Raw genomic sequence first — 14,960 nt, 5'->3', positions numbered from 1 at the left:
CCAGTGGATCTATGTACCCAGATTGTTATTGGTTGTGACTGAGTGACAGAGGTGTGATTCTTAAGGTCACAGCCTACAGCAGCTGGGACACTGAAACCCTGGAAGACACCTTTCCTGCAATTAAGGCATTGTATGTTAGTTTCTGTTTTGTCAAATTTGCAAAGGTAAGTCAGTTTAATGTTCATACTCTCATTCTAGTTACAACATTGTTAATTTTAGCCCTAAATTTGCACTAAAAGTAGCCCAAATTTTTTGTCAAGAAGTGCTGGACAGCCTGACTATGGATTAGGCATAAGTCATCACAACTTGATCCACAATGTTCAGTCAACAAAGTGTATTGTTATAACATAGGAGCTCCACACCAACAATGCTGATGTATCTACATGCTACTAGACAGTTGTATGTGTAGAACCATTAACAAGACTATACTGTAACAAGTGGACAATGTCTAATTGTCTGCGATTTCACTTCATCAAAACGGAGTCATCCATTCTCCCTATTAAGAACCACTCTCTTTATTGCCATTTTTGTCTCGTTGAAAGGGCTGCTGCATAATCATCATTGAAACAAACCGACACAACATCTTATCAGTACAAAATTTAAGATGTTCATTAACATAAACATCTTTCAATGAACACATGTAAAATCAGTTGCAATAGTCTTTTGATATCAGATCCAAGATGGTTAGACTCACCGAGCGTTCTCGCTTGGTAAATTGGATTTCAGATATTGCAGTGTTTGGTATAGATAATTAATATTGGAGAACAACCAAGGTTATATACATATATAGTTCAAACAACCAAATATGTATTTAGCGTACTTCAAATCATTAAAAAAATGGTTCGTTTGTTTCACTGTCTCAATCCAGACGTCAAATACAGCCATTGTTTAGTAAGCATGCATACTTCTATCCGATGAATAAAGAATACCCAAATATGCCAGCGAATCAGTTAAGCTCCGAAAACCCGTCCGGAATGTGAAGAGTTTAGACACCAAAAATACCAAAAAAGTGAGAAAATTCGAGTAATATTCAGAAGGTATAACAATGGCGCCATTCTCTGACATCAGTAACACAGTTAAAGGAAGACAACTCTTACATTACTAACTAAGGGATGTACATTACGTACTTTGGTTGTTAGCAGTCTCTCTCAACACACTATAATTTAACCGAACCACGTGAAGTGTGTTATAAAAAAAGTAAAATATAATTTTAATACAGACATCAAATAGCCGTAAGTAAATTATAAATGAAAGGAAAAAAGTCAAAGATATAAAAAGTCATAGATATAAAAAGTCGGATATAAAAAGTCAATGGATGGTAAGAAACAATTACTAGCATGCCGATATTTGCAAATATGTCATGATTAGGAAGTTGCATCGACTAGTAATGACGAAGTAGCACGAATTGAAGCTCATCATTGCCGTTAATAAAACGGTCTTTTTGTACGTCGACCTCGGAACATGCGTTTAGTGAGAAAGGAATTCTGCAAGTATAAACCGTCCAAATCTCTGGATTTTGTCGTCACTTGTGGAAATAGCCTCCTTCAGACAAACCAATAATTGATCAAATAATGATTGATCCCGCGAAACTTTGATTGATTTGTGAATCGCCAGAACATAATAACATGCAAGCAGAAGTGTGGGTATGACCACTGGAAATTTGTTGTCGAAGAATTCTTGTATGTTACCAAGGAGAGTACGATATGTGTTGAGATCGTATGTATTCACGGAGGATCCACCCTCTTCTGAATTAAAGGCTTCACGAAGAAGACCAAGACTTTCATTAAAACGATTGCATGTCATCAGAAGAAGTGCGAGATCAACTTTCGCTGATACGTCGGACGGACAGGAATTGAGTGCTTCTCTGAAATGTTCCTGCGAATGACTTAGTGATTTTTCGGGTTCATCAAATGAGTATTCTTTCTTTCCTTTCACGTGCCACAGTTTGCCCAATTCCGCTTGTAGCTGGCACTTTTCTTTGTCTGTCTTGTAAGCTTTTGCGCGGAGTTTCAGTTTTGTCAGATTAATGACACCATCCAATTTCCAGTTTGTAGAGGAATGCTCAATACGTCTTAACTTGAGAGAATTTGCGATAGGTCTCCCACCAAACAAAGATGAATCGATTTGCAAAAGAACCCAAGTTTTATCGTAATCATAGAAAAGCATGAAGTCTACCAATCGGCGTACACAAATTGGAAGTCGCATGTTGTCTTCGTTGCCACGGCCAATTCTCCCAAACTGATGGTTATCCTCTCTTTTGTATTTTATGAGTATCATTATCCACATTTCTAAGAAGTAATAAGACAGTTTGTTTGGGTTCTTTGTTGGTTCTATACGATATTGTGGATACCGCGTCCAGTACTTCTGTGTGTATGCAAAGGCGTACTCGTGATGCAGCTGTGCGCTTTTGTCGAGCAAATATATACAATCGTTAGCGACACTTGTCCCCACGTCGGTTGGTTGACAATAGCCATGAAGAAGAGTAGCGGCAATATTTGCTACTTCTGTACACAGTTTCCAAATGACTTCCAAGTCTGTCTCCTTTGCCTGAAAATATTGGAGCGTATTTTCTAGCAGGCTACAAGCAGAATTCAGACCTGATCTTGAGAGAGACCATCCCTCCTTAAAAGGCGCACCAGGTGTCTGGAGAAGGGAATGCCCAGTTGCCACTTGTGTCATGAATGTGTCTATCTGTCCGATCTGTGACGAACTAGTCAGGTGTTTAAAAATAGCTTCTGCCAGAAACAAATAGTTAACGTGCGTTTTATTTTCTATTTGAGATGAAATTGTGTAAACCATGCTTGCGAAACAAAAGTTAACACACAGGTATTCCAGTAATTCTCTCGAATTTCCCGATGTAACCATCTCTTTTGGCGTGTGCTGAAATTCTACTGGCATTACTGACACGAGTTCTAAAAGCTGTGCTAGTCCTTGCAGTAACGTTTTGCATAGTTCTAAAAGACCTTCATTGGCTTGCGCAAACATCTCGTCTTCAAAGTGATCTACGAGGTTGTTCTCTTCTATGAAATAGTTGGGGACGTTTTTGTTCGAAACAAATTGAAGTACCTTTTGCAACAGGCTTTTAACATTCTGCAGATTTGTTGATTCCGCCCAGACATCAATATGACGTTCTTCACAAAGCCAAAAAAGAGCCGTTTTAATATAGTAAGACGAAATGCACTTTGTTTTCTCGTGTGATTTGATCATTGACTTCACAATCTGATATGCCAGGCGTTGTTTAGCTGACAAAGACAATGCTAGCATTCTCTCTGCCCTTGTTGACGATAATCTCCACTCGTAGGGCCGTAAGACACTGCCATGTGAGCCGATAGCCACCAAATGACATCCCTGATCTCTTATATCTTTAAGAATGTCAGAGCCTGGCCAATCACAATTTTCTACCCTTGTGAAAAACTTTTCCAGCCGTCTTGGCCAAGAGGAACATTTTACACCGAACACGCAGTCTATTGAAATCATAACTCCACTATTCGCTCGAGACTGAAATGTTACGGATGGTCCATTTAGAGTAGGTTTCTCCATGAACAAAAGATTTACACTACTGTTTCTGTTCTGCATGATAGAACTTTCTAGCTGCATCTTGAGTGTTTCGCTCGATAACCCGACTTGCTGTATCTGAGACATTTCACATGGTTCAACAGTTATAGGTAGCATGTAGTAGTATCCTGGGTGTTTGGCTTCTACAAGTTGATATTGATTAATATGAAGAATATTTTCCTTATCTTGCGTTTGAATGTCTGACACTATACTATAATTATCAAAAACAAACATCATATCTATATCTGTGCTGGCGTCAGTCGCCCATACTGCTTTATCATTCGACCTACTGAAATACGGTAAATACATCCGCTCGGCATGGCTTCCACACTTCACCACATCGACGTTTAGACGTTTGCCGTATGCAACAGCTTCCTCGGCGATGGGCTTGTAAACAGTATCTACCGAATAGCTCATCACGTTGGCAAAATCTATGGCATGTGTCAGTAATTCAGCCACCGAATCTTGTGAGTCCATCGACGTATCCATTGTCCACTATAGTTTGTAAATGCCAGAATCAGTCTACACTATCGTTACTTAGTTCCAGCATAGATGATATATCGTTGTTGTCTCTTTTTTGGAGGACTAGGTTCTGAATAAAATGAAACACATACATTTTCAAGTATATACCTACCATAATTAACTACGTTTATTTGATCGTTAATTATAGATTTAAATGCGTTTGTAAACTACAACTTTAAGTTTTTTTTCCTGGAAACACATATTTTAAATTCTTCATTAAAAATATCGAAATTCCAAGGAAAATTGGAAGTTCATCCATGATATCGTGATATATACTCCTCCGCGTAAGAAATTTAATGAAAAACACACAATTGTAGCAATGATATGGTAAAAGTTCGATTGGTTCAAACCAATGTCTTACATAAGAGGGTGAGTTGAGGCTTGATAACAGGCTAACAAGGATGTCTTGTTCATAAAAGTAACACCTGACATTAATTGGGACAAGCATTTTTAATGTTGGTAGGAAATTAACGTATAATGATTGAGTAGCCTTTTAAATAACATTCGTTTCAGTGGCATAAACACAATTGAATAAATACACTTGCTATATAGGATATAAGCGTTACACTGTACATAATAATCCTATGAGACAACCCCTTACAGAACCATATCGACATTTTTGTCTGTGCTACATGTATATTCTCTTACTGAGCTGTGTAAAACAAATCAATACTAGCAGAAAATAACTCAACAACTAGTTACAATGGAAAAATGAGCATCTGTTATGATGGGTTGTAAAATAGATCAACTGATTTTGAGTGGCCATCATACATTCATTCTAGACAGGCATTCATATTAACCCGGATATTCTGCGATTGTATCTAATATAAGTAACAAACCTTACCATGGAAGGTTATGGAAAAGTCTGCACTGTGTGTCATCTAGGATTAAGTATCCCAAAGCAGCTCCAAGGAACATATTGTTAGAATCTTAACCACACTATAGCAACAGCTACAGTATACAGGACTGGTGCTGTTCCACTGCGGCACATGTGGGTGGAATGCGAGCGTGTTCTGCATCGTCAGGTTTAGTCAAAAGAGCAAAGGACCTTACACATACATATATACACACGGAGAGTATCACGTTATGAGTTTCGACACAAGTTAACACACTATTTTTTTTCGTTTTAAATAGTTTGGTTTCACTTGCTTTTTGATGAATCCTGCCTTGAAATTAAACACAATCTAACACAATAGTGTTTATTCTCGTAACTGTAAACCTGTTTTATAATTCAACTTTCGTATTTTCATAATCACTAACTGACGAGATTTCCACTACTATGAAAATCAACATATTCAATTTTTTACTGTACAGTCGTGTTTTTTTAGAAATACTTTTTTCTACATAATCTTTTCACGATTGATTTCAAACAAGCAAAGTAAAGTTAATACAATTTTGTACATGTTTGTCGCTTATTATTATATTCTTAAACTGAAGTCATTTCCGATACTTAAGCTTAAAATATGATATCAAATGTACTTCATGTGCATGCAATGAGTCATCATTTTTTAACACGTTTTTATACTGATGTCTATATGTGTCTATGTTTGTTTTCCAGTTTACGATAGAGTACTATCTTCTCATCTTTGATTTGACATTTTGTTTCTTTCTTTTTATATCATATACTCTTATGGAATATTGATATTAACGAAAGTACAATCTAATGTAGGCAAAACAAAAATAAATCATTCATGTGGAATATAGTGTCTTAACAAAAAGTCAGAATCGGCCTGTTTTCAATTCGAAATTAATTGAATTCTTTTATGATTAATATCAAATTCATTACCAAATAGGTTAACCTTTAAGTTGGACGTGTTGCTCGTTAGTTTGCCTGTTGGTTTCCTTGTTCTTACTTGTGAACGTGATTTTATTTACTTGGATTGAACAAGGCTTACATGGCAGGTGTCGTGGATAACGTTGGAGACGCTGACTCTACCGGAACACCTGGTCGTATCCTTTTTGTACTCTTCTAGGCGTATCCGTGTAAGTCTTTCATTTGATCATATTTTGCTCTCGTTTCAATGAATTTGAATTGTGATTATGATTATGTTGACATGCTGGTATTTTCTTGATGTTTTTCATGATACTAATTTTAGATCTTGTTTATTTCATCGATCTACTTTTTGATACCAGCGTGAATTGCTTATAATTTTGAAATAAATAAACCAAGACTGGATATTTATGCAATATTTACTTTGATCCTTAATTAAAAGCTCATGCAGATAAACCTAACAGATTTAATTTCTGGCAAACATGAATTTTAACCGACCACCAAGTCTGCATCCTGACCGAACAATGATAATATAAAGATATGTCATACTAATTTTATCATATAACCTGTCAATCTTCAAACTTCTGCAACAATGCAGCTACCTCATAATAGGAAATATAAGTATTGTAATATACAATGTTTTCAAAGCAATGCTTAGTGTAACATATTTGTATGAGAAATTAAAATCAGTTGACTGCGCTAAGAAATGGGACTAAGCTATTGACCATCCGATGGGCTTGTAGGTATGAATATATACAAATTAAATTAAAAATATGGTAATATCCGTATTGATTCAATAGAACAAAGTTTTTATACAATCAATGAAACACAATCAAATGCAACACCGATGATAATTTCTATGAAGTCGTCCAATGAATATCCTTATTGTCATTGAATTAACTTTGCGTTAAGGATGTACTTTAATCATTGTCATATTGTGTTAGTTATGTATAGTACCATATCATTATTAATGTTGACATTTATACGTAGGGTTTATAATTTACATTTTTGTAACAGTTTTGGTGAAAAAATCAAGTGAGGAATTATGTTTCTTTGCTTTCCAACTTAGACTAATCCAGTAAATTTTGGCTTCCAGTTGAGACCATTTTCTATAAATAAATGTCGTTTGTTTCTTTCTTCATCACGATATTTCGAGTAGTTTCAAGTCTGTAACAGTTATTTCATGTAGCTGTTTATACTACATATTTTCTTAATGATCTACACACAACTTTGTTACCACATTATTTTCTATGTGTGTTCTGGTAAATGTCATCTGTATATTTAAATGATATCTTTTTATCACAGATTATAAATTGTTCAAATGTTCATTAGTGTACTTCTATTTTAAGGTAATTATTTCTGATATACACTTGGAGGTGAACAGCTGCCTGCGGCCATACTGTTATAACACACTACTAGATGTCATGCAGCAAAAACTGCGATTATTTTCTCTGTAGAGTGACGTCACGATGTTCATGCCGACCGTTCTCTATTTCGCTTGTTTCAGGACTTTGCTCAGTGTAGCAGGATACTTTTTTAATATTTATTCTTGGTGAAATGAATATACATGTGAATAATTCAGACTATCATTGTCAATATATTGCAACAAAGCCTTCTTGCAAAACGTTCATGAACCCTTGTGAGTTTGATAACATACGCCAGTAGGTCACTTGAGATTATATCGACTGAAGTTACATTGTGAAGAAAAAAAGGTTTAACCACCGGTATTCACTTTTCTTGTATTACTGGAATCTATTATATCCGTCACTACGTTGTTTACCTGCAATAGAAATATATAATTTTGACTTTGATTATTAGTTTGTTAACTTCCAATTCTCATGAATGCATTAGCATTAACATTTTAGTAATTTTCCACATATTGTTAGTGCTGTTGTATATAATTTTCACACAGTAAGTATAAAGAAAAAATATCAAATCTGTCTCTTACAATTACATCGTCAAATGCACATAAAAATTCACACTCTTACCCAGACATAGAATGTGCCTGCGGCAGGACTACAAAGTCGGACGGTGTCTTCATCATGTTTCCGAAGAATAGCTTGGACCTCCGCCGCGGTACTAGGCTCCACATGTTGTGCTCGTTTTTCAGGGAACTCTCGGACCCGACGAATCAACGAGTTGCGTCCAGTTCTCCTGCATAAGGTCTGTATGTCCTGCCAATCCTAGCAACACAAAAAGACATGTTCAAATAAAAGCCATCCTTATAGCTTTTAATTTACTTAACAATCTTACGTAATATGTAAATCATAATATCCTCTCCCTTTTATAAAGTTATTCAAGTAAAAGAAAGATAATGTTTGATGTCATATAAAACCCGACTCTGTTCAATATCTATTCAACCAGTATGTGCACCTGCTATCAACATTACGAAGCAAAAAACCTTGCTCTTATCCCCGTAATGTAATATATTCAAACAATCAATAGACAGATTGACTTCATGGGAAAGTTGAGAGTATCAGGCGGACTTATTTGACACGAATATATATATTTTAATGATGCAAATATATCAACATAAAGCCCTTCAACAAAATACAGGAATGATGATAAACATTTACCTTCTTCTATTGCAATGCCAGACAAATACTTTCACTTTATATACAGATATCGGAGGTGAATTAGGCATGCTTCCGAGAAGTAAAGGAGATTTTCAGCACGTTGGGGGATGAGTAAACTAGGATTAACGAGTGTTTGCAAATTCCTATATTTCTAATTGGAAGAGATTTTGATATCCTTTTTGTTTTATTACAGCTGTTATTACCTGTAGATTATCTTTTGGTTCACCAAGAAGTGTTAATGTAGCTACCATCACGTCCATGATAGGAGGCTGTACTATGTTGTAGCTATGGAGTTCTGACACAGTCGGCTGCTTCATGGCCAGAACATCGTGTGCAAATCTATTCAGTTTTATCAGCTCTTTTCTCAGCTGGTCCGCTTGGTCGATCTTTGGTTCAAGCGTGGTCTTGAATTCTGAGTTCTCTGCATTCGTAATAGCGGTATCAAGGACCTCTACATGGCGCCGCATAATAGCATCGTTCAAACCTGTCAAAAGACAGCAACAAAGAAAATACAATGAAAGCTGTAACAATATAAGGCAAAATAGTACATAACTGAACAAGCTTGACTCCTTTTTTCTGTATAAAGTATATATTAACAAAACCGTACCCTTCTGTAAGCTTAGAAAGTTTTGTCTTTTCAAAGCGACGTCTAAATCGCCCTTATCATCCAAGTCCATTTTCTGGAACTTAGCAATTGACATTGTCAGTTTATCCAAATCCTTTCCATTCGAAGTAGTTTTCAGGTCATCTCTAGCCTTTCTCTCTGTCACATTCTGAAAAAGATAGCGATAGCAGAGATTGTTATTTTGCAGAATTATTTATTTATATTCGTGCTGTTGTCAATGTGTGAATAGCCTGCTAAGCGAACTGAATTTCTTCATAGTTGCCTCCCTTTAATTGCCACTTCAAACTCAAATACCTTCTTGTAAAGATTTCGAGAAAATGTAGGATTTATACATATAAGGATATTTTCATGGCAATTTTATATAAAGCTAACTGTAAAGAGGGATATGTAAGTTTGATACAACTAGAAAGAAACGAAAATGAAAACAAATGATTTTCTTTGAAATACTCTAAGCCTTTTTGTGATCGCAGTCTATGCACACAATAAACTATTAACTGTACGACATCGATAACGACACCCATATTTAAATAATGGATATAACTCTTGGCCAGCAAATAATATTTCCTACCTCCCGTTTTTGTCTCTTTTTCTTTTGTTCTGGAGTTGGTTCTGTGGATATCATGTAATTACAAGCGTTACGCTCTGTATTCGTGCTTTTGTCCTTAGAATGGATCTGTAGTGCATATTCTCCTTCATCAGGTAAGCAGACTGCAACATTTAACTTGTTAGTCTTTTTGTTAATTTTTTGAGACACGTATGACTGAAGCTGTTCCTCAGATGTTTCGTTGTGGACAAGAACCGTCCTTACAGACACCGTTTTTGAACAAGTAAAACTGAAATGTACTTCTTTTCTCGCCGTTGCCATGACGAATCCTTTCCTCTGTGACGGTGCTGTTAGTCCAGCCTTTACCATATCGTTACTCGGTCCCCAGCCAACAGTACCGACATTAACTGGAAGAGCTTTCGTTCCACCCTCGGCCACTTTATCACAGAATATTTTGAAGTCGCATATCCATACATTATACAATCCATTTGGCTGAGAATAAATGCTTAGTTTATACACCCCGGCAACAGGACACCTCACAATAAAATTCCATCGCTGGAAATTTCGTTCCATGAGTACATATCTATCTAGCTGCATTTCCGAAGGCAAGACCGACTTGGATTCTTCGTCATTAAAAAACAGTTCGTATGTCAAGAAACCCTGCCATTTGTCATCTGTTGCTTTGAATCCGACCGCCACCTCTCCGTTTTCTGAGTGTAAACGTGAGCTATACCCTGACGTTATCTCTACATCCCGGTTGAAGTAACTTGGACGAAGAAAAGGGATGCTACAGAAACGATCAAGATTAAAATGTTGTTCAGTGAATTGCCATCTCGGATCTGTCGCCATTGCTACACACACAAAGTCGTTTGGGTCAGTTAGGAAATAGTATTCATTTAACTGGACAATGTTGACACCAGATGACTTCTTTTCTTTTTCCCGAGCAGCATTTCCTAAAGGTAGATGTTTCAGATCATTGTTCAATTGTGTTAAAACGTACATTTCTGAGATATACAGAACTGACAAGGATCACGAATTATCAGATATTCCAAATAAATTTCTCAAAATCATATGTTTTTGTTCTTTTCAATAATTCGAGTACAGAAATAATGATATCGAGAACGCTTAGAGGTTAGGAACAACATCAACCCATTATGTCAAGGTAAAGTTTACATTCTAACAAACCAGTGTGAAAGGCCAAAACAAGCGATGAAGCCCAAAAATATATTTTCTGGATTTACTGTATTGAAGTTTTGTTTAAGAAGTTGAAATTTCGCTTATAATATCGACGATATGATCTAATATTGGTACTGGATCCTATTAAACAAATGTTCTATGGATACGTATTACTGAAACATATATATAATGTTCAATGAGGTAATAACGACTGTACGGACATTAATTATAGCATAAATCATAACATACATGGAACCTTAAACAAGTTCAAAGTTATAAACTAAAATAGGGAACGGTAATGTAAGTTTAGCTCAATAGCTACCGTGCACAAAGTACCGAGATTTATATAAAACTTTTTTCTGCAATTTTAATCTTTCAAACAACTTAGATGTTTTTTGCACCATATACAGGGCCTTCGGCGTCCATAGGCCGAAAGGATTATCGAGACACCTTTTACACTATCGTTCTCAATTATAGTTTATAACTTTGTATTTATTTTATATTCTCTGTCTATGATTTAATCTATGTTATATTTGTGTCTTAATAAAGACCATTGACTTGTTCGTGTTGTCGTTATAACTTCATTGATCATATATTAATTGTTTTTGCTCCCACACATAAGAGGTATTTACAATAAACAGTATAAATATATACTATATATATACTGTTTATACGTATTTTGTATATAATTCCTACTTTAGCTTTATAACCATTAATATTATTATAAATCACTACGTCTTTCTGATCAGTGCTAAGCAAACACATATGCATGAGCATAAAAATAATCGAGTAAGGTTGTAGCAAATCCTACCTAATAACAAACATGTATATCTATCAATTTTCCTGTACATGGTATCTAATTTTGGTAACGCATCTTACCTTTTGATTCGACTAGTGTAAACTTTCCGGTACTATGTCCAGTGATAGCCGAGAAAGCCCATAATGGAAAGACGATCCTCCATTCCCCCGCCAGATATACTCCATTCCATTTGTTACTTAATTCTGTAACTCTGGACTCAACATCGCCTACCTCGTACCCCGCACTCTTCGCTACACCCTGAATTATCACGCAGGGGATGTTTCCTTCCCTGAACAACAAAAGCATATGTATATGTAAATGAGAAGAGGATAAATAACGAAGACAGAGAGGAATCTCAGTGATAACGAATATTTCCAACTAGAATTTATTTTCTGGATGTATCGCCCCGTGAACAGCCAGTGCCGATTTGACACGGGTTATTTCTGTATGTTTCTACTGCCTACCTCTCTGAACAACATAAAGAGACCATCGTGAGCAGTAAGTTTACGTGTCTTGCCTAAGAATACAACCTTTCTGAGAATCACTTATCGCCATGTCAGCCTGAGATCACATAAGCAAACGATGGCAAGACCAATGAAGAAGTGAAAAACGTGTTAGTATGAACAAAATGACAAGTGTCACAGACAGTAGACTGGGGGAAAACAGCAGTTAACAAAGCCAAGCTGTATGGACAACCACACACCAAAGTATCTCTTCTTTCTTTCTTGAGCCGGCAATGTAAATATAAATCCTATGTTTACCTAGATTACCAGCCTTTGCACGACTGTACGAATATAACATATATTTAAGTGTTGAATAAATTGTTCAAATGAATGTGTAGAAACCATTCTGTAAATGGAGATCTAATTTTCTTCTTGCCTTTTAGAGGTAAGAGAAAAATAAATATCCGATTTGTCTGATTGTCACCTTGTACTTATTTTCAGTACGGAAGCGACATTGGTGACTGTTGTATAGGCAAAGTCACCCTTATACATTGTACACAATGTCGCTATAATATTGTCAGTATATAATGTTTTCGTCTGTTATTGGCGTTTTTCAGTATGAAATACCTGCATAATCTGGCGAACATGTAGGCAAATGACATGTTTTTATTCTGGACTTGTTGTAGAATCGAATTCGGAGAATCAACAGGTCCTGCCTGGCATGTTGTTTGATTTTTGTGGCCAATCCAACAGAATATAGCCCTGACTTTCTCAAGATCAGTTGTCAAACCCATGAATAGATAGTCGTACAATTCCGTGAAACTGTTGCCAACTGCGGCAGGTGCCTACAAGTAATGACAAAGATATCTTGGTTAGTGTTGTAGTAATTCTCCTGATTAACATATTTTACTATCCCTGTCAAACAACGATTATTCTATAATATTCTAAATGTATATATCTTATTTAAACTTGGAATTCTGGTCCTGACTGCTGCTCTATATATGTCCGAAGAATGACCTTTGCCCCAGACAATTCATTTATACCAATAATGATACTCACGTCTATAGCTCGTTCTTCAATGTTGGCAAACGCGGACTTGTCGAAAAGCATTTTCTTTTTCGTCCGCGACGGTTTGGGTGGAGGATAGCCATCAGGAATGTAAGGAAAATCAGCCTAAACAAATATATTACAATGCCATCATTAATTACAACTATGTACATTATTAAAAAGAGCAAAATCTTAGTTGTTTTAAAGTACAATTTAGTACAATGTTTGTACTTTGTGAAGCAATAAAAAATACAAACTAGTTTCAGTATTTTCTGCCAGAATCTATGATGAGTTGGTTGTTCAGTATTATTTTTCGGTGCAATGCGTTTCTGTTTTGCTTGTAGACGGCAATTATTGGTTTCCAGATGAATGTCATATATATCAGACTTTTGACAAAATATCGATATATGTATTTTACAGTAAAATATTTCAATAAAACCATGATAAATGGACACGATAGTCAACAGTTAATTATTTAATTTTTAACTCAACATTTTAAAGGAAAAAAAAAACAGAAAAATCGATCCCAAAAAGTCCACAAAATATGGCGGGATTTAAAAAAAATGATCTTAATGAGCGGATAGTGTCGATCGTGATATATTTCTCATTGAGGAATATGTTTTTTCTGTGTGCGAATTGAAACTGAACGTGTACAGAGTTGGTAGGTTTGCCTGTTGGTTTCGTTGTTGTATACCTTGTTCTAATTTGTGAACGTGACATTACTTACTTGGATTAACAAAGTTTTAATGACAGGTGTCGTCAATGACGCATCACACGCTTACTCTTACGTAACATTCTCTTTGTCCTTTTTCATGAGTGTCCAGGTAAATCTTTCTTTTGTCCATATTTTGCCCTAGTTTATGTATTGTCTTTTGAATTTGGATTAAGATTTTGTACACATGTTGGTTTTCTTTTTCCGGCAATGTGCATATACTTGACAAAAAGACACCGCCATTTGTAATTTCTGCTATATGTGTTATTATGGCGTTAAATTCTGTTCTCTGCTATGAAGCATTTGCCAAAAAAATTCTCAATTATTAAGGCAATGCAAACGTAGAAATATATAGAGCAAAAAATTTATGAAACTTCATTTAGTCGAAACCGGCTTCTCATATGAAATATTTAATGATTTTAAACACAAAGCGCATATGCTGTATAAACATTCCTCTTCGACAGTGTGTATTTATGATAAAAGAGATGATGAATTACTTTTATATACATATATATGTATCCTCTACGTGTCATCTCTATTTTATGAATACAACTTCTAATCGACACGATTGGGAATATTGAAGTTATCAATCATTTACGTTGAAGTATATTTGTTCGGTTATGTACACAATAAACTTGAATAGTTGTATGTATTAGGATTACAATAGACATGTTATTATAGGTCATACAACATACATGTATCTCCAAGAAAATATAGGTCACAAAATAGGTTTAACGAGCCAGAGTACGATTAACAAGGAACTTGTATCTAAGACACGTAAATAATACCAAACTAGTTTGAAAATGATTATTAATGCTTAATAATCATAAAGATGTCATATTGTCCTTCCGGGGACTCGTTAGTGATACTTGAGGGGCCCAAAATGTGAAAGTTGAGGAGGTGAATTAAGAAGTAAATGTTCAGCTGTAGAACGCCATGCCCAATAATTCCATTATTTAATACATACTTCTATAAACTGTATGAATTTAAAACGAACGTTGTATTCGTTACCGTATCACTATCTGCCAGAACTTAAACGTGGCATGGGAGGGCAAATCTCTAATAAACATTACTTGTTAGGTAAGATAGAAATTGATGGCAGTAAAACAGCCCCAAGTGAAACGGAATACCTTTGTCTTTGGTCATTGTCTATGGGAATATTCCGTTTACGATTTGATGTTACCTTAAGT

General features: G+C 35.6%; 2 protein-coding genes across 2 annotated transcripts; both read right to left on the bottom strand.

Moving 5' to 3' along the window:
* Nucleotides 1-1,467: 1,467 nt before the first annotated feature.
* On the bottom strand, nt 1,468-4,044 carry LOC132562028 (uncharacterized). Its single transcript, XM_060226751.1, has one exon. The coding sequence runs from the start codon at nt 4,042-4,044 to the stop codon at nt 1,468-1,470; it is 2,577 nt and encodes an 858-aa protein (XP_060082734.1).
* A 3,518-nt stretch (nt 4,045-7,562) lies between these two features.
* LOC132562027 (hillarin-like) lies at nt 7,563-13,136 on the bottom strand. The gene is made up of 8 exons (XM_060226750.1): nt 13,071-13,136; nt 12,639-12,856; nt 11,649-11,857; nt 9,618-10,546; nt 9,032-9,197; nt 8,628-8,908; nt 7,837-8,031; nt 7,563-7,628 (listed from the first exon to the last, which is right to left on the bottom strand). Exons 1-8 carry the CDS (start codon nt 13,119-13,121, stop codon nt 7,563-7,565), a joined length of 2,115 nt encoding a protein of 704 aa, XP_060082733.1. The 5' UTR covers nt 13,122-13,136.
* Between the last annotated feature and the right edge of the window lie 1,824 nt (nt 13,137-14,960).

The sequence above is a fragment of the Ylistrum balloti genome, unplaced genomic scaffold (assembly GCF_031769215.1).
Source record: "Ylistrum balloti isolate Yb309-2 unplaced genomic scaffold, AGI_CSIRO_Ybal_v1 Utg371328, whole genome shotgun sequence".
Lineage (NCBI taxonomy): Eukaryota > Metazoa > Mollusca > Bivalvia > Pectinida > Pectinidae > Ylistrum > Ylistrum balloti.
Note: the sequence above shows the minus strand (reverse complement) of the source record. Positions and strands in the feature narration are given on the sequence as shown.

What these genes read in the sequence shown, in the direction of transcription:
- LOC132562028 (XM_060226751.1), bottom strand. Translation starts at nt 4,044, where the DNA reads ATGGATACGTCGATGGACTCACAAGATTCGGTGGCTGAATTACTGACA.
- LOC132562027 (XM_060226750.1), bottom strand. Translation starts at nt 13,121, where the DNA reads ATGCTTTTCGACAAGTCCGCGTTTGCCAACATTGAAGAACGAGCTATA. An exon ending in TACACTAGTCGAATCAAAAG is followed by an intron (nt 10,547 to 11,648) that starts GTAAGATGCGTT and finishes ATCTACCTTTAG; the next exon opens with GAAATGCTGCTCGGGAAAAA. An exon ending in CTTTCTAAGCTTACAGAAGG is followed by an intron (nt 8,909 to 9,031) that starts GTACGGTTTTGT and finishes GTCTTTTGACAG; the next exon opens with GTTTGAACGATGCTATTATG.